Source organism: Osmerus eperlanus, chromosome 11 (genome assembly GCF_963692335.1).
Source record: "Osmerus eperlanus chromosome 11, fOsmEpe2.1, whole genome shotgun sequence".
NCBI lineage: Eukaryota > Metazoa > Chordata > Actinopteri > Osmeriformes > Osmeridae > Osmerus > Osmerus eperlanus.
In genome coordinates, this window is record NC_085028.1 from 2,488,612 (window position 1) to 2,511,111 (window position 22,500).

At 49.9% G+C, this 22,500-nt stretch overlaps 1 protein-coding gene across 1 annotated transcript in view; it reads left to right on the plus strand.

Annotated features, from left to right (window-relative positions):
- Positions 1 to 22,500, plus strand: part of LOC134028622 (rho guanine nucleotide exchange factor 17-like) — a 37,135-nt gene that overhangs the window by 11,161 nt on the left and 3,474 nt on the right. The window contains exons 2-21 of the mRNA XM_062472261.1: positions 12,299 to 12,376; positions 13,463 to 13,645; positions 14,422 to 14,538; positions 15,215 to 15,307; positions 15,568 to 15,744; positions 15,918 to 15,968; positions 16,143 to 16,252; positions 16,502 to 16,587; positions 16,688 to 16,806; positions 17,344 to 17,551; positions 17,691 to 17,764; positions 17,950 to 18,033; positions 18,253 to 18,356; positions 18,492 to 18,613; positions 18,765 to 18,884; positions 19,121 to 19,388; positions 19,626 to 19,712; positions 19,807 to 19,874; positions 20,157 to 20,305; positions 22,264 to 22,438. Of these exons, the coding sequence (XP_062328245.1) occupies positions 12,299 to 12,376; positions 13,463 to 13,645; positions 14,422 to 14,538; positions 15,215 to 15,307; positions 15,568 to 15,744; positions 15,918 to 15,968; positions 16,143 to 16,252; positions 16,502 to 16,587; positions 16,688 to 16,806; positions 17,344 to 17,551; positions 17,691 to 17,764; positions 17,950 to 18,033; positions 18,253 to 18,356; positions 18,492 to 18,613; positions 18,765 to 18,884; positions 19,121 to 19,388; positions 19,626 to 19,712; positions 19,807 to 19,874; positions 20,157 to 20,305; positions 22,264 to 22,438 (2,473 nt within the window). The remainder of the gene's footprint in view (positions 1 to 12,298; positions 12,377 to 13,462; positions 13,646 to 14,421; positions 14,539 to 15,214; positions 15,308 to 15,567; positions 15,745 to 15,917; positions 15,969 to 16,142; positions 16,253 to 16,501; positions 16,588 to 16,687; positions 16,807 to 17,343; positions 17,552 to 17,690; positions 17,765 to 17,949; positions 18,034 to 18,252; positions 18,357 to 18,491; positions 18,614 to 18,764; positions 18,885 to 19,120; positions 19,389 to 19,625; positions 19,713 to 19,806; positions 19,875 to 20,156; positions 20,306 to 22,263; positions 22,439 to 22,500) is intronic.

Below are 22,500 nucleotides of genomic sequence, written 5' to 3' on the forward strand. Positions count from 1 at the left end.
GCTTAAGTGTGTCTGTGTGTGCCAGAAGCTGTTAGTCTGCTGTGTGTAGTGTGAGTGTGACTGACTGATGCATCACACACCTCTATGCTGGTAAGGAATGGTGAACTGGCCCTTACGTGCACACACCATCACATAACTGTTCAGTGTGTGTGCATGTGAGAGTGTGCGTGTGATTCAGACTAACGGCATTGTTCACACATGTTCGTAGGCAGGCAGGCACACATACAATCTCACGAACACACACACACACACAAGACTGTGCCTTCCTCGCGTTTCTTGGTTTTAGCGCTCAGTCCTGAAGGAGAGCGGGATCTGAGATTCCTGGGTGACATCATTTGTGTGTGTGTGTGCGTGTGTGTGTTTTGTGGTAGTGTTTTGTCCTGAGTCAGAAAGATAGATGAGCTCTGGCCTGACCTCCAGTTAAAAGCCCTCCTCGAGGTCTCTGCTCAGGTTCTTTTTCCCTTTCTCCATCCATATCCCTCTTGTTTTCCTCTATTCCTCAAATGCTCTCTTCGTTCAACCCTCGCTCCCTCTATTTATCTATTTGTTCATTCATTCATTCATTCATTCATTGCAACTAATTGTCCGAGTCCGACCGAGCAGGGCTAAGCCACAGTCCGGTGGTTGTCATGGTAACAGGGACTGGCAGGGGTTCCGGAATGCCCTGTGGTATGTGGGCGTGTCCTCAGATCGGCCAACAGCTGCTCAGGACCTGTCTGTCACCTGCCTGAGAGAGAGAGAGTCTTCGCCCTCTCCTGTCCTAAAGTTGGTTTCCTGTGCTCATGTCCTTGACAGACCTATCTAGAGAGGAGGTAGGAGACAAAGAGAGGGGGGGACGAGATATGAAACCCTACCTGTTCAGACCAGGCACTGGTCTGAACAGGGACTCGTGGACAGGGACAGGGACTTTCACAAAGACTCGTCAATTCTTTAGGGGAGAAAGATGCTATGGAGAAATGGGGGGGGGGGGGGTAAAGGAAAAGGGGAGGAAGTGAGGCAAGAGGGAAGTCAAGGAGGCAATGAGGAGGGGGGGGGGGGCTTTGCAGGAGCTTAGTTTAAGCCTTGTAGCCAGTTAGTCAGACCTGCTGGGGGGTGTAGCTTGTTATAATACAGAAGCTAATCTGCTAAACACTTACTGGAGATTTCTTTTTTTTTTCTTTTCTTCTCTCTCTCACTTTCTTTCTCTTTTACGCATGCACAAGCTAAAAAAAATGTTTTGTATGTGGTAGGCTGGTTGCCTGCCTGTCAGGGAAACACAGATGCATAATGCCACTGAGTTCTGTCACATGTCTGAAAGGAAGAAAGGGAAGGAGGGAAGGGAGTGAGGGAGGGGAAGCAGACAGCCACATTCCCTCCCGAGTCCTTGGTATTGGTCCATCCACTAAAAATAGCCCTCTGCCTTGCAAAACGGAGAGATGGCGCAAGATAGTTGGGGAACGAGAATGAAGGCTGGGCCGAGAGGGAGAGAGGGAGAGAGGGAGAGAGAGCGGGAGAGAGAGGGACAGAGGGACAGAGAGAGAGAGAGAGAGGGACAGAGGGAGAGAGAGGGACAGAGGGAGAGAGAGGGACAGCGGGAGAGAGGGACAGAGGGAGAGAGGGAAAGAAAGGGACAGAGGGAGAGAGGGACAGAGGGAGAGAGAGGGACAGAGGGAGAGAGAGGGACAGAGGGACAGCGGGAGAGAGGGACAGAGGGAGAGAGGGAGAGAGAGGGACAGAGGGAGATGGGAAGAATATCAGAAACGGGAATTTCCGGTGTGGTCTGTCTGTGGATCCCAGTGCTTTGTGAGATGTTGGCTGTGGACGAGAAGGAAGGGGGCCTGGGGGAGGCAGGGGGTTAGAAGTTGCCCATAAGCAGACCCTTCCAATCCTCAATCCCAGACCCAGTTCAGATCCAACAGCTCCACTAGAGAGCCTGCCTGATGGGTTGCATTCGGTCAGCCATCACCAACGTCACTCTGGATCTGATAAGCCTGGCTGTTTTGTCAGGTGGACGGAAGAAGCTAACAGCTGTCCAGACAGAACTAGCTGTGTCCACACCCTGATCTGTGACATTTCAAGACCTATCATGTCTCCTTTTGGGTTGCTACACACGTGTGTCTTTACACCCACGAGTGTGTGTGTGTGCACAGTTTTTCTCAAATCAAGCATCGCTTTTCTCCTCTACTCAACCCCATCTTTCAGGGACAAAGACCTCTCTTCACTGCACGGGTATCTCACACATACACATGCGCGCGCACACACACACACACAGACAATAAGGGCGTATTTGCAGAGCAAGTGTATCTAGTTACTTGTTCTCTGAATTTGCCCTCATGAGAACACCCAAAGTCTGCACATACAGTATATCTAAACACACACCCACACAAACGTCTAAAAATGTGTGATGGATCATTGAATGACCATCTCTCCCTCGGGTACAGTATCTTCTTAGTGTGTGTGCATGTTACTCACCCTCAGAGAATCTGACCTGCTAAGTTGACCCTCTGTCCAACTCATAAACAGTGTCAACTCAGGACAAGGTCAGTAGACTGCTGTCTCCTTACACTGCTCAAACTTTCTCCTCCTTCTCCTCCTCCTATTCTTCATTTCTCTAACTCTTGGTATACACTGGCCTCACAACACATCATACAACCTCATCACCATAGTCAGCTGTGTAGTTGTTTGCAATAGCCGTGTGTGTATGTCTGCTTTTGTAAATGGAAGAACAGCACAGGGATAAATCGGTGGTCAAAAGGGATCTTTAAGAGCTTCAAAAAATATTTGTCTGCCAGGAAGAAAGAGAGTTCGAGTAAGATATGAGACAGGGAAGAAGAGGAAAGAGCTAGGGGAGAGAGAGGAGGGCAGAGAGAGGAGGGGAGAGAGAGGAGGGGAGAGAGAGGAGGGCAGAGAGAGGAGGGCACAGAGAGGAGGGCAGAGAGAGGAGGGCAGAGAGAGGAGGGCAGAGAGAGGAGGGCAGAGAGAGGAGGGCAGAGAGAGGAGGGGAGAGAGAGGAGGGGAGAGAGAGGAGGGCAGAGAGAGGAGGGCACAGAGAGGAGGGCAGAGAGAGGAGGGCAGAGAGAGGAGGGCAGAGAGAGGAGGGCAGAGAGAGGAGGGCAGAGAGAGGAGGGGAGAGAGAGGAAGGGAGAGAGAGGAGGGGAGAGAGAGGAGGGCAGAGAGAGAGGAGGGCAGAGAGAGAGGAGGGCAGAGAGAGAGGAGGGCAGAGAGAGAGGAGGGCAGAGAGAGAGGAGGGCAGAGAGGAGGGGAGAGAGAGGAGGGGAGGGGAGAGAGAGGAGGGCAGAGAGAGGAGGGGAGAGAGACAGAGAACAAGGAGAGAAGAAACAGGCAGTGTGTTTTTGGAGAAGGTTTCTTATTTATAAGGGTTATTTTTAAACCTCTGAGCAGTTGCTTCTTGTGCTTTATGCATGCGTTTGTGTGTTCCGTGTGTGTGCTGTGTGTGAGTGGCTGTGTGCCGTTTGTCCATCTTTACCTTGTCTACTTCATCAGGACCCCCCACAGTGCTCTAGAACCTTCTCCTCCTTCCTCACAAACGTGTCAGTTATTTAAAAAGAAAATGGGGGAAAATAATGAGTGTGGCACTTTATCAGCGGTAGATACACATGCGCACACCTGGAACACACACACACACACTATCACACACGCACCTGGCACCAGGTGACAGACATGTGCCCCTGATATATAAAACACCCTCTGTCTCCGACTACATCTGTCTGCCGTCATTCTGTCTTTCACTGTGTGCTCGTGTGCGTGCATGCGTGCGAGGGGGCCAGCGGGAAAGGGTGTGTCCGTGTGTCCATACAGGTGTGCTTTGAGAAACACCAGGTGGATAGTGTTTAACACACACACACAACCTTGTTTTGATGGATTGCGATCATGCGTTGGCCCATAGTACCAGAGTCTAGGTACCAGCTACAGCACAAGGAGAACTTTGCATCATACCCGACACATTAGTGAAGAGCAACACCCACCTGTGGGAGAGCGGGTGTGTGTTGACAGGTGTCATCGTGGACGTGTCATGTGCATCTCCCCCAACAGGTCTGTGTGTGTGCGTCTCAAACTCATAACAGATGCATCCTTGTGATATGGTAGTAGGCCCATGCAGGTGTTCAGTACTCAGGCCTGGTGTTTCCAGGCACTACTAGTCACACACGTACACTCACACACACACACACACACACACGTGCGCACACATATTTCTGAACAGGGTGGAGAACAGGGAGGTCTGACCGCTGCAGAAACTATTTAACAACCTGCTGAATCTGAATCTAGATAGATGTGTATGTATGTGTGTGGTTGTGTTTGTCAATTACTTTATTTTGTATGTATTAACTGTGTGGGGTTAAGAGGCCACATTATTTGTGGTTAAATGTCCATTGCTGGTCCAGTTTTTAGTGTGTGTGTTGACTTTTGGTTGAGAGGACATTTTGTTCCTAATGGCTTTGGGATGCAGGGACCACTGGGCTATTTGTCTCATTTTGCTGACCCAATTTACAGACACATCTGGATTGATGGTGCAGTCACATGGGCCAGTAACAGTTAGACTGTGTCTGTATTGTGTGTGTGTGTGTGTGTGTGTGTGAGAGAGAGTCATAGATATGTCTCAAATATGGGTCTGGTATGGTCTGCCAGGTGCTTTTTTAGGTCATCCAAGCTCCACACTTTTTACAAAGATAGAATCACCTGTAAATGCGCACACACACACACACACACACACACACACACACACACACACACACACACACACCCTTTGCTCTTGAGCTTGCTGCCTGGCAACCATTGGCAGGTCCATGCTAAACAGGAAGTGCAGAGGATGCAAGGATGAGGGGTTGCTATGGATACCCTAGGTTCTGACCTTCCTAGCTGGTTATGTGGATGCTTTTGTTATGCCAGCTTGTGACTGGTTAAAGCTGTCGATAGCTTTTAGCGTTTTCTGAAATGTTGAAATTGCCCTTTGCCTTTTCTCTATTCAGTGAGTGTTCAAGCACACACACACACACACGCACCTGTTGTTGTAAACGGCCTGTTTTTTAGCAGGGCAAAAAATCCCCCAGTCTTGTCATTGCTCCCCTCCTACTTCTCGTCCTCTCATCACCCTCTCCTTTTTTCACACGCGTGTCCGCTTTCCTAAACGTCACATTGAATGTTGTCTTCTCTCTCACTCTCTCTTTTTCTGTCTCGCTCTTTGTATCTCTCTCTCTTTCTGTCTCTCTCTCTTTCTGTCTCTCTCCTGCGCATTTCTTATCACGGCCTTTGGACCTAACCCCTTTTGATCTATACATTTCTGCGTGTGTGTCTTCACGTTTCATCCGTATCATCAGACCTAAAAGCCCCCTTTGTTGTCGCCATGGCAACAAGGATGAAAGGTGACATACGTCCTGTCCCCGCGTGACCTTTCCTGTCGCTGTCTGCCCGCTCCCCAATCTCTGTGTGATCTCTCCACCAGGTCCGGCTGGGAGGGGGGCAGTGTGGGCTCCCCAGAATGCAGTTTCAATCGAATCGTATCGACTTTACTAAAGACTGAATGGTCTTGGGATGTTCGGATGAGTCTCCACCCCCTTCTGTTAGGTGAAGGGTCATCTTAGGGCCGGACAGGCGTGTGTGTGTGACGTCCAAACTTCTGAAGCGGTGTGCTTTGATGTATGAGCGTCTTTCAGGAGTTACACTTCAGGTCACATGCAGCGTTTTGGTTTTGCACACGTTCCCTAAATCTCTCCCGACACACACCACCTTTCCCTGTCTGCAGGCTAAATGAGTTGATCTAGTTAGTGTGGACATTGTATAATCTGCTTTGTCGCAAGTCCGAGTCTTTTCTTGTCAGATGCACAGAACAACACAGGGTCAGACTGGGCGCTGAAATTCTTCGGACAAGACAACGCAAACCATCCTGGCACAACATCAAGTACTCAGAACATAAGTTACACTTATGATGAGCTAACATATAATAACAAACCTCCTAAATATACCAAAAAAATAAACAATACAGTATACTAAACTTATAATACACATAATAACCGATACTAACCTTAAAACCTATACTAACCTAGAGACAAGTAGGGTACAATTATTATTATTATTGTCATAATTATTATTATGATTGTGCAACCAGTATCTGAAAGTGCAACCAGTAGCTGAAGTGACAGTGTGTAAAATGACTAGTGTGAGTGTCGACAGTGTATCAGTGTTCATTCAGAAGCCTGATGGCCCTTGGTAGGAAAATGTAGTCCAATCTGCGTGTGCGAGACCGAATGCTTCGGTATCGCCTGCCATAAGGCAACGGGGGCAAAAGAAGTAGCCTATGGGTTGCGTTGTAGCTCATTGCGTGTATGCATGTAAATGTGTGCACACACACATGTACTCTGCGTGTGTGCATGAACCCCTGAAGTTCCAGTCAGCCTCTCTGTTGCTATGGTGATCAGCGAGCGTTGCCAGTCGTGCTCTGAACGTTGCCGGTGGGTGGATGACTCTGGTCTCCGCTCGCTGTGCCTGGCTCTTCTTTTCCTCCCGTTGCCAAGCTGGGATGAATTACTTGTGGATGGATTGGTAGAGCCTGAGCTGGGCTGAGCGGTGAGCGTCTGCCCTGCCTGCTGTCTCTCATTATACACACTCAGGGGGAGGGCTGCAACACACACACCAATTTCGTGCACACAAGTCGCGGAGAAAAAAAACGGCATCTCTGTCTACGCACCAGCTGCACGGGCACACACACACACACACGGAGGAGGCAGCTCTACCTGCTCGTGAGGAGTGTGATAGACACACACACACACTGACAGATGGAATCTGGAATCTACGGAAAGGCATTCTGAATGAGGATGGATCCCTGCAACCGGCGGTGGATTTAAAGGATCCAAAGTGATCTGGGATCTCTCTGGAGGAAGGAGCTGAACAAGAGGGGCATCTGGGATCCAGCTTGTTTTTAGAGGCGGAAGGATCCCAGGGGAGCCGGAGTCATCGTCTCCGGCAGAATAACCGGTGGACTTCAAAAAACGGGCGGAGTAGCCAAAAAGGTTTTCCTTTGGGAGGGGGGGGGGGGGGTGGTGGGCGGAGACCCGTCTTTTTTGGGGTGTACCTCCGTTGAAAGAAGAATCGGACACACCACGCACCTGCGCTTTTCTCCCTGGCGCCAACAGGTGCTTTTTTTTTCGTGCACGCGCTCTGTGGGGGATTTTTCGGGGGGTTGGGGGGGGGGGGGGTTCGGGGGGTTTGGGGGACGCGTGACATTTGACGTGCGTGTGAGCGCGTGCGTGCAAGTGCGTGTGTGTGTGTGGAAACGCACAGACTGTTCCGTATGCTGCAGATGGTCCGGACCCTTGCCCAGTTCACCATTGCTCTTGAGGAAATGCAGGAGAATGGGGAGAGCGCCAGCGATGAGGGGGGGGGAGGAGGAGGAGGTGGTGGTGGAGGAGCAGCGGAGGAGGCGACAGACCGGGATGTGGCCGAGCACGTCGGGAATAACAACGTTGGGAATGGGAATATGAACTCCAGTGGGGGCGTCAATGGCAACGGGATTGGAGCTGGGAGTTCCCACTCTAACGGCGAGGTAGAACTGTTTGTGTGTTGGGGGGGGTTCTTGCTATGTGTGTGTGTGTGTGTGGCTTGGGGATGGCTGTATGTGTATATGTTGCCGTGTGTGTGTGTGTACGTGGGATGGCTGGTGGTGTATGTTGTTGCCATGCATGCATGCGTGTGTGTGTGTGACGTATGCGTGTATGTTGTTGCAACACGCGTGTTTTTGCTGCACAGCTCTTACTCAGACACAGAGTAGGATTACCACCACAGCCGTCATCTCCAGCCTCTCTTGGACTGTACATGGAGATGACCCTCTCTCGAGCTCCATCTCGTCATATCTTCCCTGTGCCGCTCTGCTTTCTCACAACTTCTTCCTGTTTCTTTTCTATTCCTTTCTTCTGCTTACCTCCAAGTTTCCTTTCAGTCCGTGTCACCTACCCCGCCCCCCCCCTCTCTCTCTCTCTCTCTGCTGCTGGTTGGCAAGGAAACAATAAATGGAGCTCAGGAGGTTGGTTTCATTAGCCCCCCCCCTCTCTCTCTCTCTCTCTCTCTCTCTCTCTCTCTCTCTCTTTCTCTCTCTCTGTGTACAGAGTCATGTCTCTGTAATTAGTCCCAAAGTCTTTCTGACACAGAAAATTGGACCTCTGCTACATATCCCAGCACCACACATGGACTTAAGAGGATAATGCTTACGTACATACACACACACGCATGACTCACCACACATACATGCGCACACATGGGCACAGATACGACAGAACACTCATAGAGTCTCTAATCCGGACACACAGACCTAATCCACACAGAGAGGATTTACCCGTGTGAATCGTAGCGAGAGGGGAAGAAAACAGGAAGATGACAGTTGGAGGTCGGAAGAGAGATGGGGTTCTGGAGTGCAGGGTCTGCTTGTGGTCTGGAAGGGTATTAATTCATGTTTTGGCAGGGTGTTTTACATCGGGTGTGGGTGTGTGCGTGGCTTGATTCTTTTGTGTGATGTTGAGAAAGGACATTGATCAATATCAATTGGAAAGATCTGTTTCCAATTGATTGCCTGGTACACGGATTAACAGGCATCCACTCAAACACACACATCCTCTTTCTGTCTCTCTTCGTGTGCCCTTCACAGCAGCTGCGACACACTTCCATAACTGTGTTGGGAGACAGTAGCTCCAGAGGCCTTCGAAGCAGGGGGCCGGCAGTAGACAGTCAGGCACCTTCGAAGCATTTGTCTGACGAGGCACTGCAATCCAGGCCCCCCTGGGTACGCCCCAACCCTGGAGGTTTAAATCAAACTGGGAGCCATGAGTAGTCTGTCAGAGGAAGGTAGAAGGGGCGGCGAGAGGCGGGCTGGTGGAGAGGTTGTTAGTTGGTGAGTGGGCGGAGACAGTCACACTGGCTGCTGTCGCTAGAGCACTGTTGTCAGGGACTACCATCGTCAAGGAAGGGGTGGGCGGGGGGGGCTGTTGACGACAGCAGAGTGGGGACATTCTCTTTCAGAGGTGTGTGTACCCCTGTGTATTGTGTTTTGTGTGTGTGTGTGTGTTTGCAGCTCTAATCATTGCCTCATGTTAATGTAGGTTATCAGGTTGGTGTGAGAACCTGCCTGTTTGCACGGCTACAATCAACTTTGCCATAATGTTAGCTGGTAACCTCTGGTACTGTTTGGCTGACAGGACTCTGTTTAACAGTGGAGACCCCATGTGGTGAAGTATTTATTGGGATATGAGAGCCCCTCTTCAAGAATAGTGTACACACACACACTCACACACACTTATACACACACACACACTCTCGTATCCCCACAAGAGTCTAATAAGAGACAGGCTAAACCCCTTGAGCCAATCGTAACCATCAGAGAGAGCGGGGCTTTGGTCTCTTAGCCAATCAAAATGAGACCAGTGCCATAGGCTCGACATCTGCCTTTGAACAGAGGTCCAACAGACATTTTGCCTTGTTAGAAGAACAGACATGAATATTTGTGTGTGTCAGAGTTATGTCTCTTCCAAGCCTTATATGCTCATATATGGTATATAATCGGACTCTCTTGATCTATATGTTCTCTGAGCTCCAGTTTGTTGTGAGATTTGGCCATGCAGGTCCTGCCATTAAAATGAAACCAGCATTGCAAACATTATTCCCTGAAGTTCCTGTGTGTGCGTGTGCGTGTGTGCGTGCGTGTGCGCGCGCGTGCAAGGGAGGGGGGAACATTATCAAATAAAGGCAGCAGGGCCAGAATAGAAACACATTCCTGATGTTGAGGGAATATCCTCTCAGGTTCTACCTCAGTCATGTCCTCTGTACACTCTTTCACGCTTGTGACCATTGTTTAAAAAAGACACCCAACTTATATCTCCACAGCACACACCCACATCTAAGCTGTGTGGGACATTCCTTTCACTCCTAGGCGGAGCAGAGGAGAGAAGGTCAAGGGGGCAAGACCGTGGTCGGATCTGGGAAACCCACAGCCGGTCTCACTGTTCTGACGAGTGTGTGTGCGTGTTCTCGTTTGTGAAGGTGAATGTTTGACAAAATTGAATGTGTGCGTGAAGGAGACGTTTCGTGTGTTGATTATTATGGCAGGTGTGTGTGTGTATGTGTTTGCCTTTGTGCTTCAGCGTACATATCCTGCGTCCTGAGTATAGTGTGTGTGTGTGTGTGTGTCTTGTTTAGAGAAGTGACCCAGCACGGGACATGATGGTTCACACCAGTCACGTCGAGGTGTGTGTGTCACCTTGACATTACAGAACTGTTTTCATCGTAGCTGTTGTGAGATGGGTGTGTGTGTGTGTACATAACCATGCCACAGACAGGATAATGGACTGGGTATTGACCCACTGCCAGTTCCAGCCCTCTCTCTGTCCGATCCTCTCCCTCTGTCTCTCTTTAGTTCTCTTCCTGCTTCCTACCATCTAACCAGTTTTCCAGGAACATTGTTCAACCCAACCGACTCAGAACCCAATGACACAGTCATTATTTTCCTTTGATAAGCCTTTTAAGTTATTAAATCCCTGGTTACCCCTAAAATGAGTCTGCCCAACTATATGATTTGTTTACACACAGTGTGTTTATGAGATTGAGTTTTCCATATTATGTATCACCACACACACTTACCAAAAATACACACACACAAACCTTGTCCAAACTTCTCTCCGGTCCCAACCGCTTAGACTACTGGGAAATCAAGATGTAAAACACTAAATATGGAGTTTTGGGATGTTGTGCTTATTTTTAGCTGTAGCCTGGCATTGAGTAGTGTGTGTGTGTTGGGGAGGTGTTGGCAGGGGACAGAGATGTTCGGGCATAAATGTAAATATGTCCTTAGAGAGAATTGTGTGTGTGTGTGCGTGTGTTCATGGTGATATGGTGATATTTCAGGTTTGCCTCTGGCTCTGTTAGATTTCAGGTGTGTGTTCATGCTGTTACAGTGATATTTCAGGTTTGCCTCTGGCTCTGTTAGATTTCAGGTGTGTGTTCATGCTGTTACAGTGATATTTCAGGTTTGCCTCTGGCTCTGTTAGATTTCAGGTGTGTGTTCATGCTGTTACAGTGATATTTCAGGTTTGCCTCTGGCTCTGTGATATGCTGGGATAACCTCCCACTCCAGCTTTTCTCTCTCTCTTCTCCTCTCATCCTTAACTATCTTTCTGTCTTAGTAGTAGTTTAAAGTACGTTGAATCTAGTTTTCAGAATCGCTTAGTCATGCCTCGGCCTGTACTGTACTGCTACTGTCTGTTGACAGTGACACACGATACTGGGGTTCTGGGATGTAAACAATCAATTACTGAACTACTGAGCCGGTCAGATGATGTATGTGTTTCAATGGTGATTAGAAAGAGCTGGGGACCTGAAATGTTTTCAGTGGGTAGAAAGGTCACTGGGGTGATTTAATGTGTGTGTGTATGCATGGTGAGTGTTCACTGAGATAGACATGGAGGATGCTGCTGGTTGGCAAGGAAACAATAAATGGAGCTCAGGAGGTTGGTTTCATTAGCCCCCTCTCTCTCTCTCTCTCTCTCTCTCTCTCTCTCTCTCGCTCTCGCTCTCGCTCTCGCCTCGCTCTCGCTCTCTGTCTGTCTGTCTCTCACTCTCTCTGTCTGTATTTATACTGTGTGTGTCGAGACCGATTCTCTCTGACTTCTACCAAGTGTGCCATCAGAAGACCGTACATGACACATATATATGTGTCATGTCCAACCAGAACAAGTTGTCATGAGCTATGTGGGATCACCTCTTCCCAGTTTCATAAATTGGTTTTGTTGCATCTGACCATAAAATCAGTGATGTGTTTGGCTGGGAATATGAACCGCGAATGTGTGTGCGTGTGTGTGTGTGTGTGTGTATGGTCTCTGGTGAGTGTGGTGTGAGGAGAGATAGATGACTGCTGTTGGTGAATGATGTCATGACATCCATGTGACCCGTATTGACTGTGTACCGACAGCAGCGTTTGACCATAATCACCATCTTCATCACTTCCTGTTCTTTGGTCTCTTTACCTCTTCTCTCTTTGTCCCTTTCATCCTTCCTTTTTGTGCCTTTTCTTTTATCTCCTCTTTTCCTATCTCCTCTTTTCCTATCTCCTCTCCCCTCAGTGGACTGAGACAAACTATGTAAACAGGAAGCAATACATTTTGGGAGGGGGGGAGGGATGAGACAAAATGGTCCACTTTGTGCGTGTGTGTGTGTTTTGGTCTTTGTGTGTTTGTGTCTGCCACGGTGCGTGCGTGCGCACGTGCGCGTCCTGCGGCGGCAGCAGGGTGACGAGCTGCGTTGTCTGTGTTGTCGCCCCCTGCAGGACATGAGGAGACATGTCGTGATGACCCTCCTGGACACTGAGCAGTCGTACGTGGAGTCCCTGCGGACACTCATCCAGGTAACGCACACGCGCCCTTAACTTGATCGCACAGACAAAGTGTTGACCTCACCTCACCTAGGGCCACAAACCCTGTCCAATCTCATCGGACGGGGCACTCTCTGTGTCGGTCTATGTGCTGATCCTGCTGTTACGTAACACTGCACCAGTCAATGTGAAGGCGAACTGTGTTTGTGTTGATGAACGAGGGAGAGCGAGCGAGAGAGGGAGGGAGGGTGTGAAATTGAGGAAATGAAAGAGGCAGAGACAGGAGCTTGCTGTACTCTGCAGAGATGAATTTATATAAAAGTGAGCGATATAACAGACTTATCTGGTAAGTCAAGACAGAGACATGCGAGGAGAGAGAAAAATGTATTTGAGGGAGAGACAGAGGGAAAGATGGAGAGCGAGAGAGAGATGGATGGAGCAGGAGAAGCAGATGGACAGTCCCGATCATTTATACCCGTACGGCAAGAAAATGACAAGCCCAGTGTTCCCATGGCAACGTGGGGGAGCAGGTTACCACGGTTACCACAGTAAAAGAGCCATGTCACAGCACCTCCAAAATGGATTCCCTGAAGAGTTCCGAACATCATGTACGTGTCTGCGTAAACAGTTTTAAGTGGAAATTTTGGGTCAAATGGCTGAGCGGTTAGGGAATCGGGCTATTAATCAGAAGGTTGCCGGTTTGGCCGTGCGAAATGACGTTGTGTCCTTGGGCAAGGCACTTCACCCTACTTGCCTTGGGTGGAATGTCCCTGTACTTACTGTAAGTCGCTCTGGATAAGAGCGTCTGCTAAATGACTAAATGTAAATGTAGAGTTGAAAGGGAGTGAGGCTCACGGTTAGAGAGGGAGGAGGGATGACAGGAGAGGAGGTGATAAAGGGTGGAAGAGAGAGGGAGAAATTTGACAATTTTATCCTGTCTTTGGAAAGCGGAAAATATTTAAAAGGCAGATACTGTGGGCCCATTGGGGAAAAAGAGGTATTTCCTTTAATCAAAGCCTGTCCTACAACACATGCACGTACGCATGCATGCACACACACTCACTCAAACATTCAAACACATACTTACCTCCCTTCCTTTCTCTCTCTCCTTCCCTCCAGGGGTACATGAGGCCCCTGAAGCAGCCTGACAGTGGATCCCTGGTAGATCCCTCTCTGGTGGATGAGATGTTCTACCAGATCCCTGAGATCCTGGAGCACCACGAGCACTTCCTGGAACAGGTCTCTGGATGCGTCAGCCAATGGCACGACAGACAGACCGTGGGCCACATCCTCATTCAATCAGTAAGTAGTGACTCTCTCTTTCAGATGTGTGTGTGTGTGTGTTAAGAAGGTAACAATGATGAGAAAGAGGTTTGGGAACTGAGGATAGATGCTCATGTACCTCCTCTTTGGGGATGGATGGCTGACTGGATGGCTGGATGGATGGATGGCTGACTGGATGGATGGCTGGATGGATGGCTGACTCGATGGCTGGCTGGATGGATGGATGGATGGATGGCTGGATGGCTGGATGGCTGGCTGGATGGCTGGCTGGATGGGCCAATGACAGGGGTCCTTTGTCCTTGCTGCCTTGTCGTTCCTCACAGTCGGAGGAGAGGGGGACAGAAAGAGCGGCTTTTTTCATAAGGGGGTGGAGGGCTTGTTACCAACAACATGTCTCTTTACTGCTCTGTAGCCGTTTCTCCGTCTTTGTTGTTTTCCCCCCTACGAAGCCTCTATTGTGGGCAGGAAAGCAGGACCGAGAGACATGCTATGTGGAGGGGGATCTGTTTGGGAGTGTGTACACAGTGACAACATTCATACTCGGCACCATAAAGGCTGGTGTTAATTGTTTTAACCTGGAAGGTGATCTTCCTGTGTGTAACTATATGCCACACCGACCAATCATGCAACAGCCAGACAGACACCTGTTGCTGGGCAGAATGATTTCGGCCTGTGACCATTATTGAGATCACCATGATATATGATAGTAATGTTTGCATGTTAACATTCTTGCTTTCTCTCTTTCTACATCCCTCCTCCATCTTTCCATTTCATTCCTCCCTACTCTCACTCAGTTCTCCAAAGAGATTCTGGCAAATATTTATTCAGCATACATCGACAACTTTCTAAACGCCAAAGACGCTGTGAGAATTGCTAAGGAGGCCAAACCAGCTTTCCACAAGTTTCTAGAGGTAAGTGCGTGCGTGATTGCAAACGTCTGGCTTTAAAAGTGGATGTACTGCATGCATTTGAAAATATATTCATACTACATGTAGCCTACAGTGTGTATCCTACCACTAGATGTGTGTTTTAGGAGCACATTTGCGTTGTGTGTGCACGCATCCTGTCCCTCCAGTTCTTCCAATGCTGGTTTTCCCAGGAGCTGTTTTGTAAAGAGACACTTGAGCGATGATCCCCTAGAGGGACAGAGCTCATCGGATCTCACACACACACGCTAGGCCTAACACACGCGCTCACACACATACACACACACACACACACTTGGCAGACGATCCTTCTCTGGGTGGAGTTTGTCATTCCAAAACAATTGATAATGTGAGATTTGTCCTTAGAAACCCTCTCCTTCATTATATCATTCTGTTAACATAACACAATTGTTAAGATAACAGCATGAAAAAGACCTATAAAATCGCCTTTGCGTGTGTGTCATTGTGCTTGCTTGACATTATACGTATAACACCATTCTTTACGATAGCTGACCTTTGACCAGACTGAAAGCTTGGGATGTCAGTTATAAAGTTATAAACTCTCTTTCTTACCCTCCTATTTCTCTCCTTTCTCTCTGTCTTTCTTTCTCTCTCTCTCTCTCTCTCCCTCTCTGTCTCTCTATCTCTGTCATGCACACAGCAAAGTATGCGTGAGAACAAGGAGAAGCAGGCTCTGGGTGATCTGATGATAAAGCCTGTCCAGAGGATCCCTCGTTATGAGCTACTGGTTAAGGTGAGTACTATACCAGGCCTAGCCCCTGGCCTCGCCCCCGGACTGGCCCCCGGCCTCGCCCCCGGACTGGCCCCCGGCCTCGCCCCCGGACTGGCCCCAGGCCTCGCCCCCGGACTGGCCCCAGGCCTCGCCCCCGGCTCTCACTGGGCTTGGCGAACAGACAAGGCACATGCTTTTCGGGCCTTTGTGGACCTACTTTTTTTATTCAGAAACGCTGCAGTTTATTTCTTTACACGTGTGTGCATGTGTGTGTGTTACAGGACCTGTTAAAGCATACTTCAGAGGACCATCCAGATCATCCGTTTCTGCTGGATGCTCAGAGGGACATCAAACGCCTGGCGGAGAGAATCAATAAGGGGCGGCGCTCTGCGGAGGAGGTGGAGCGAGAGACCAGGGTCATGCAGGAGATCGAGGCCCACATAGAGGGGGTGGAGCATGTAAGACTCTGGGCATCTTGGAGTGGTTTGGAGCTGTTTGACCCTCGGTATCTTGGTCGTAGTCTGAGTATTGTATTCTCTCAGTTGTAGAGTATGTGTCAGATGGTCATTTCGTCGAAGGAAATGTGTTTTTGTTGATGATGGTTACTTCTGTGTGTGTGTGTCTGTGTCAGATCCTCAACCCTCAGAGGAAGTTTGTGAGACAGGAGATGGTCATGGAGGCGGTGAGTCTGAGGGACACTCTGCACTGCATCGCTCTGGCTGGATTCTTCTAGATTCTGTTGTGATGTCACATGTTGAGTTTGTGTGCTCTATCTGCCTCTCCTCCTCTTCCTCTCTTCCCTCCACCCCTCTCCCTCTCTCACTCTCTCTCTCTCTCTCCCTCTCTCTCTCTGTAGAAGACGGTGGGGGGTAAGAAGGACCGTTCTCTCTTCCTTTTCAGTGACTTGCTCATCTGCACCACGCTCAAGAGGAAGTCTGGCTCCCTGCGACGCAGCTCAATGAGCCTGTAAGACAACACACGCACACACAAACTCACACACAGACACACGCACCTTCTTCCACACACAAAGATACATGCAACCCCCCCCCCACCCCACACACACTTTCACATGTGAGAAACCTGTCAATTCTGTCTCGACAGAACTTTGCTGCCCCCTAATGTTTTAGTTGCAGCATTACAGTGGCCATGTCCATCTCATGAACATCCACAGCAATGTCTCTGTGGTGTTTAACAGTCTCTTCTGTCTTTTCCCAGCTACTCTGCTGCCAGCGTGATTGATACCTCCAGCAAATACAAGTTCCTCTGGAAACTTCCTTTAGAAGACATAGAGATGGTGAAAAGTAAGGCCTCCCTTCCCCCCCCCCCCTGGTTTGTAGTCCTAGTAGCTGGGAAGTGTAGTTTTTAGCCAAAGATCCTAAGTTGCCTCTTCCTGTGTGACAGACTCCTCCCAGGCAACTAACAGAGAGAGCATCCAGAAGCTGATTGGGCGGCTGGACGAGGACCTGAGTACACTGGGGCAGATCAGCAAGCTGTCTGAGACGCTTAGCTTCCCACACCAGGTATCAACACACAGGATGTTACCCATACATTTTGTTATTTAGCAGACACTCTTATCCAGAGCGACTTACAGTAAGTACAGGGACATTCCCCCCAGAGGCAAGTAGGGTGAAGTGCCTTGCCCAAGGACACAACGTCATTTGTCACGGCCGGGAATCGAACCGGCAACCTTCTGATTAATAGCCCGATTCCCTAGCTGCTCAGCCATCTGACTCCCATGGTCAATGCACCAGTTACCAATACGTAATTAATACACATGACGTACCAATACATGGTCAATGTACCAGACACTTACATGTAGTAGTCAGTACATACGAGGTACCAATACATGGTCAATATACCAGGCACCAATATGTCTCAGCAGCAGCCTCTTCAAATCCCCCCCCCCTCTCTCTCTCTCTCTCTCTCTCTCTCTCTCTCTCTCTCTCTCTCTCTCTCTCTCTCTCTCTCTCTCTCTCTCTCTCTCTCTCTCTCTCGCTCTCGCTCTCGCTCTCGCTCTCGCTCTCCCCCTCTCCTCCCCCTCTCCCCCGCCTCCCCAGTCGCTAGACGACGTGATCAAGGACCTGATGGCGTCGGTGCACAGGGAGCTGGCAGAGAAGCAGTCGCTGGCCTTCAGCATGACCTTCCTGCCCACCAAGCTGGAGCTGACCACCGCCTCGGCGGACGGCAGCTTCGTGTTCGAGTTCTCCTCTCCGGACATGCGCTGCAGCTTCGAGCAGGCCTTCGAGGAGGCCAAGAAGAAGCTGGGTGAGGATGCCGTACGGCGGGAATGCTCCACGGTTTCTTTCCAGGTTCATTTGGAGGGGGGGGGTTGGCGGATGTTGTATCCTCTCTCCGCTTGCTTATGTGTGTGTGTGCGTGCGTGTGTGCACCTGTTTATGTATAGCAATGAACAAGGACCAGTGGGACCCAGAGTTCTTGAAGGCTATCCCCATCATGAAGACTCGGAGTGGGATGCAGGTGAGACAGACTCCGCCCTTACCCCCCAAACACTTCCCTGCTCCGTCACCATGTCACACAGCACAGGGCCGAATGAAGTTATAAAATACAGGTGTTACTCCAACCTTTCCTCTGTTGTCATTAGAGCTATTTTCACTGTGGGATATCGTTTGATCTGCCCCTCTCCCTCCCCTTTCCTCCTCCAGTTCTCATGCGCGTCCCCCACCCACAGTTGTCCTGACAGCAGTTGCGAGGTGTGGGTGTGTAACAGTGATGGCTACGTTGGTCAGGTGTGTATGAGCTCCCTCGAACACGCGCGCGCGCACACACACACACACAATCATTTAGTAACATGTATCCTTTTCCCGTTAGTTGACGTATTCCTTTTTGAAAATGTGCATCAAGAACCCTGTACCTCTGTATGTAGGTGCTCACACGTGCTCCAAGTCAAGCACGTCATCTCTGCTACCCTTCATTTATGGTGCGTGTTTTAATTCGCCTTCCTTCAGGTGTGTCTGCTGAACATCAAAGACGAGCCCACAGTGGAGGCCTGCATCGCTGTCTGCTCAGCTAGGATCATCTGCATAGCTGCTGTACCTGGGCTGAAGGGGAGGTGAGCACACACACACAGTTTTTCAACTTTACTCAGGGTAGTCACAATAAGTTTGAAGTTTCAACTCCAGCCCTACAATTACAAAGCAAAAACAAAACAAAAAAACACACAAACACAACTGCTCTGGTCTCCTAGGGAACGGGTAGCAGAGCCCTCCTCCTCCATGCCCCACCCCCCGGCTGACTCCGCCCCCTCCCAGCAGCAGCTGCACATCTCCATCTCTCACTCGTCACTGGAGATGGCTGAGCCCCCCTCAGGTCCGGTTCCCTGAAGTCCCACAGATGTTATGTTTTGTTCCACGGATGAAATGTTACATCCTAATATAACTAAATACTAATAGTTAAGAGTTCTCAGTATTTATGTTCTGTTCTTGACTTGTCTGTAGTTAAATGTATGTATCGTGTGCAGGGGCGGGGCCAGAGCTGGTTCCATTTGACAGTGACGACACGGATGATGAAGATTCTCCTAGTCCCTCCTCTACTCTGCAGAGTCAAGCTAGCCACTCCACCATATCATCTAGCTATGGGAGTGAGTGTACAGCCGGCACACACGCCCGCATACATCCCAAGTCTATACACACACACACACACACACACACACAAACATGCATACAATACACACATGCGCATCATGTAAGGCTGTACACACAAACACTAACTTCATACAAGCTTACACATACGCTTACTCGAACACACATCACATAAGCTCAAACACACACACATACCTCCTCATAACACATAACCTCCTCCCCTGTCCCTCCCCAGACGAGGAAGGCACCGGTTCGAAGGACATGGCCACAGAGACCACCAGCAGCGAGGAGGAGCAGGAGTACCCGGTGGCCAGCTCCTACGGAGCTCCAGGGAGGCTAGGGGGAGGCGTGGTCGGCCGGGCCCACAGCGAGAGCCCCATGGATGGGAGAGCCATGCGCCGATCCTCCCGGGGCTCCTTCACCAGGGCCAGTCTGGAGGACCTGCTCAGCATCGACCCCGAGGCCTACCAGAGCTCTGTTTGGCTGGGCACAGAGGACGGATGGTACACACACACACACACACAGAAATACACACTGATGCACACATGCACAGACACACATGCGCGCACACACACACACATACACACTGATACGCACATGCACATACACACACACACATACACAGAGACGCACTTGCACGAACATCCATTGTGTTCGACACAGTGCCATTTTCTTTGGAATACTAGGAACTCCCGGTGTGTTACCGTGACGTTTTACGAATGTGTTACTCTGTGCTGCAGTATCCATGTGTACCAGTCATCAGACAACATCCGCAACCGCAAGAACAGCATGAAGATGCAGCACTCGGCCTCCATCCTGTGTATTCTGTGAGTGTGTACGTGTGTACGCGTGCGTCAAGTCTCCGTGCTGCTTCATCCTCCCCTCTTCAATTTGGGGGGATTTTCTCTTTTCTGTTGGCAGGTATTTGGACAACAAAGTGTTTGTGTCTCTGGCCAACGGGGAAGTGATCGTGTACCAGAGAGAAGCAGGTAGGTGGGGTTTGCACACACTGTCCTCTGTGTCAACCTTTCTATCGGTTTACTGTCTAGACTAACTGAAATAGTCACAACCTAAAAAGGGAAAGAAATTAAAATATAGAAGATAAATTTGAATCTAAAAAGGGCTCAGTCTCGATATGTCAAAATATGGTTACAGCGTATGTTTAAGTCTCCAGAGTCTCCACACCTAATTATGGGATGGGATTCAAAAAAGTTCAAAATGATACTTGCCGTCATCTGTTTTTCTCTCTCCTTCCTCTCTTTGTTTTGTAGGTAGCTTCTGGGATGCCCAGTCGTCCCAGACGTTGTGTCTGGGCACACCCAGTGGTCCTGTCACCAAGATGGTGCCCGTGGGCGCTAGGCTGTGGTGTGGATCCCAGAACCGCGTCCTCATCATCAACACCAGCTCTCTGGTTCAGGAGGTAGGCTGGGCCTGGCCCTATCAGCACATCTATATTCAGATACATTTACATTTATGCATTTAGCAGACGCTTTTATCCAAAGCGACTTCCAAAAGAGCATAGGTCACTGATCATAACAACGAGATAGCCCCAAACATTGCGAGCAGCCAAAACATGAAGCATACATTGTGGAAAACCAAATAAGTGCCAAAGGGAAGAACCATAAGAGCATGCAGTTAAACAAGTTACAATTGAACAACATGAAACTCCCCACAAGAGTGCAAGCCTTCAACAGTAAAATATTTCACAGCGAGTACAAGAAACCGTTACAACTAACCAACAAGAGCAGCAAGTCTCTCAATACGAGTCATTGTAATCCTGGAGGAAACTAACTTCAGATCCAGCCAAGCATTCCTAAGTGCCGTTGTACTCCTGGAACAAGTGCGTCTTGAGCCTTTTCTTGAAGGTGGGGAGACAGTCAGTGTCTCTGATGGAGGTGGGGAGTTGATTCCACCATTGGGGGGCCAGACAGGAGAAGAGCTTGTGTTGGGACCGGGCGCTCTTGAGCGGTGGGACCACCAGACGGTTGTCAGAAGAAGACCGTAGGTGGCGGGGGGGGGGGGGGTGTAAGGCTGGAGGAGAGACTTGATGTAGTCAGGTGCAGTCCCGTTCACCGCTTGGAAGGTCAGTACCAGAGTCTTGAATCTGATACGGGCCGTGATGGGAAGCCAGTGGAGGGAGATGAGGAGCGGGGTAACATGGGAGCGTCTGGGTAGATTGAAGACCAGACGGGCCGCCGCGTTCTGAATCCTCTGGAGAGGGCGGGTTGCGCATGCTGGGAGACCGGCGAGCAGCGATTTGCAGTAGTCCAACTTTGAAAGGACAAGTGCTTGGACTAGCAGCTGGGTAGAATGCTCAGACAGGTATCTCCTGATCTTCCGGATGTTGTAGAGGGTGAATCTACACGACCGGGAGACCTCAGCAATGTGGGCTGTGAGGGAGAGCTCGTCATCCATGGTCACCCCGAGGTTCCTGGCAGAGGATGAAGGGGTCACCGTCGCCGATCCCAGGGTGATTGAGAGATCGTGGGAGATGGAGGGCTTGGCCAGGATGATGAGGAGTTCTGTTTTTGCGAGGTTCAGCTGGAGGTGGTGCTCGGTCATCCAGGCGGAGATGTCTGCGAGGCAGGCCTCGATCCTAGCTGAGATCCCCGGATCAGTCGGGGGGAACGACAGGTACAGCTGCGTGTCGTCAGCATAGCAGTGGTAGGAGAAGCCATGGGAGGTGATGATTGGTCCAAGCGAGGGGGTGTAGAGGGAGAAGAGGAGTGGTCCAAGGACGGAGCCCTGTGGGACACCAGTGGAGAGCTGGCGGGGGCCTGACACTAGATAGAACTTACATAACACAAATCAACATTCCTTATGGATTCAATATAAATTATTGGATGGAAATATTGTTGGATTAATGGATGGACAGATGGATGTAAAAGGGAGAATGTATAGAAAGGCTTGATGGATGGATGTTTGAAAGGCTGGGTGGATGGTTTGTTGGCTTGCTGACTGACTGGATGGTTTGATGACTGGATGGTTGAATGGTTGAATGGCTGGCTAATAGTTGGCTGGCTGACTGGCTGGATGGATGAATGGTTTTATGGCTGGCTGGCTGGCTGGCTGGATGGATGGTTTGATGGCTGGTTTTCTGTCAGACTGGCTGCCTGGACGAATGGATGGATGGTTTGATGGCTACCTTGATGGATGGTTGGCTGGTTGGTTTTCTGGCTGGCTGGTTTTCTGGCTGGCTGGCTGGTTTTGTAGCTGGCTGGCTGGATGTATTGATAGATGGTTGAATGGCTTGCTGGATGGACAGTTTGATGGATGGTTTGATGGCTGGATGGATGGGTGGATGGTTTAATGGCTGGCAGGCTGGATGGATGGTTTGATGGCAGGCTGGTTTGATACTGGTTTTTGTTGTGTCTGCAGCACTGGTTCCAGGTGGGCTCAGACAGCAGCAGGTGTGTGACCTGCATGGTGAGCTACGGCCAAGGCGTTTGGTTGGCGCTACAGGGCAGCGCCCAGGTCCGTCTCTACCACGCCCAGACCTGGGAGAGCCTCGTCGAGGTGGACGTGGCTCCCGCAGTGCATAAGATGCTCGCAGGTAGCACACACGCTCACACACATTTACACCCATAAAGATCCTACACACACACACACACACAG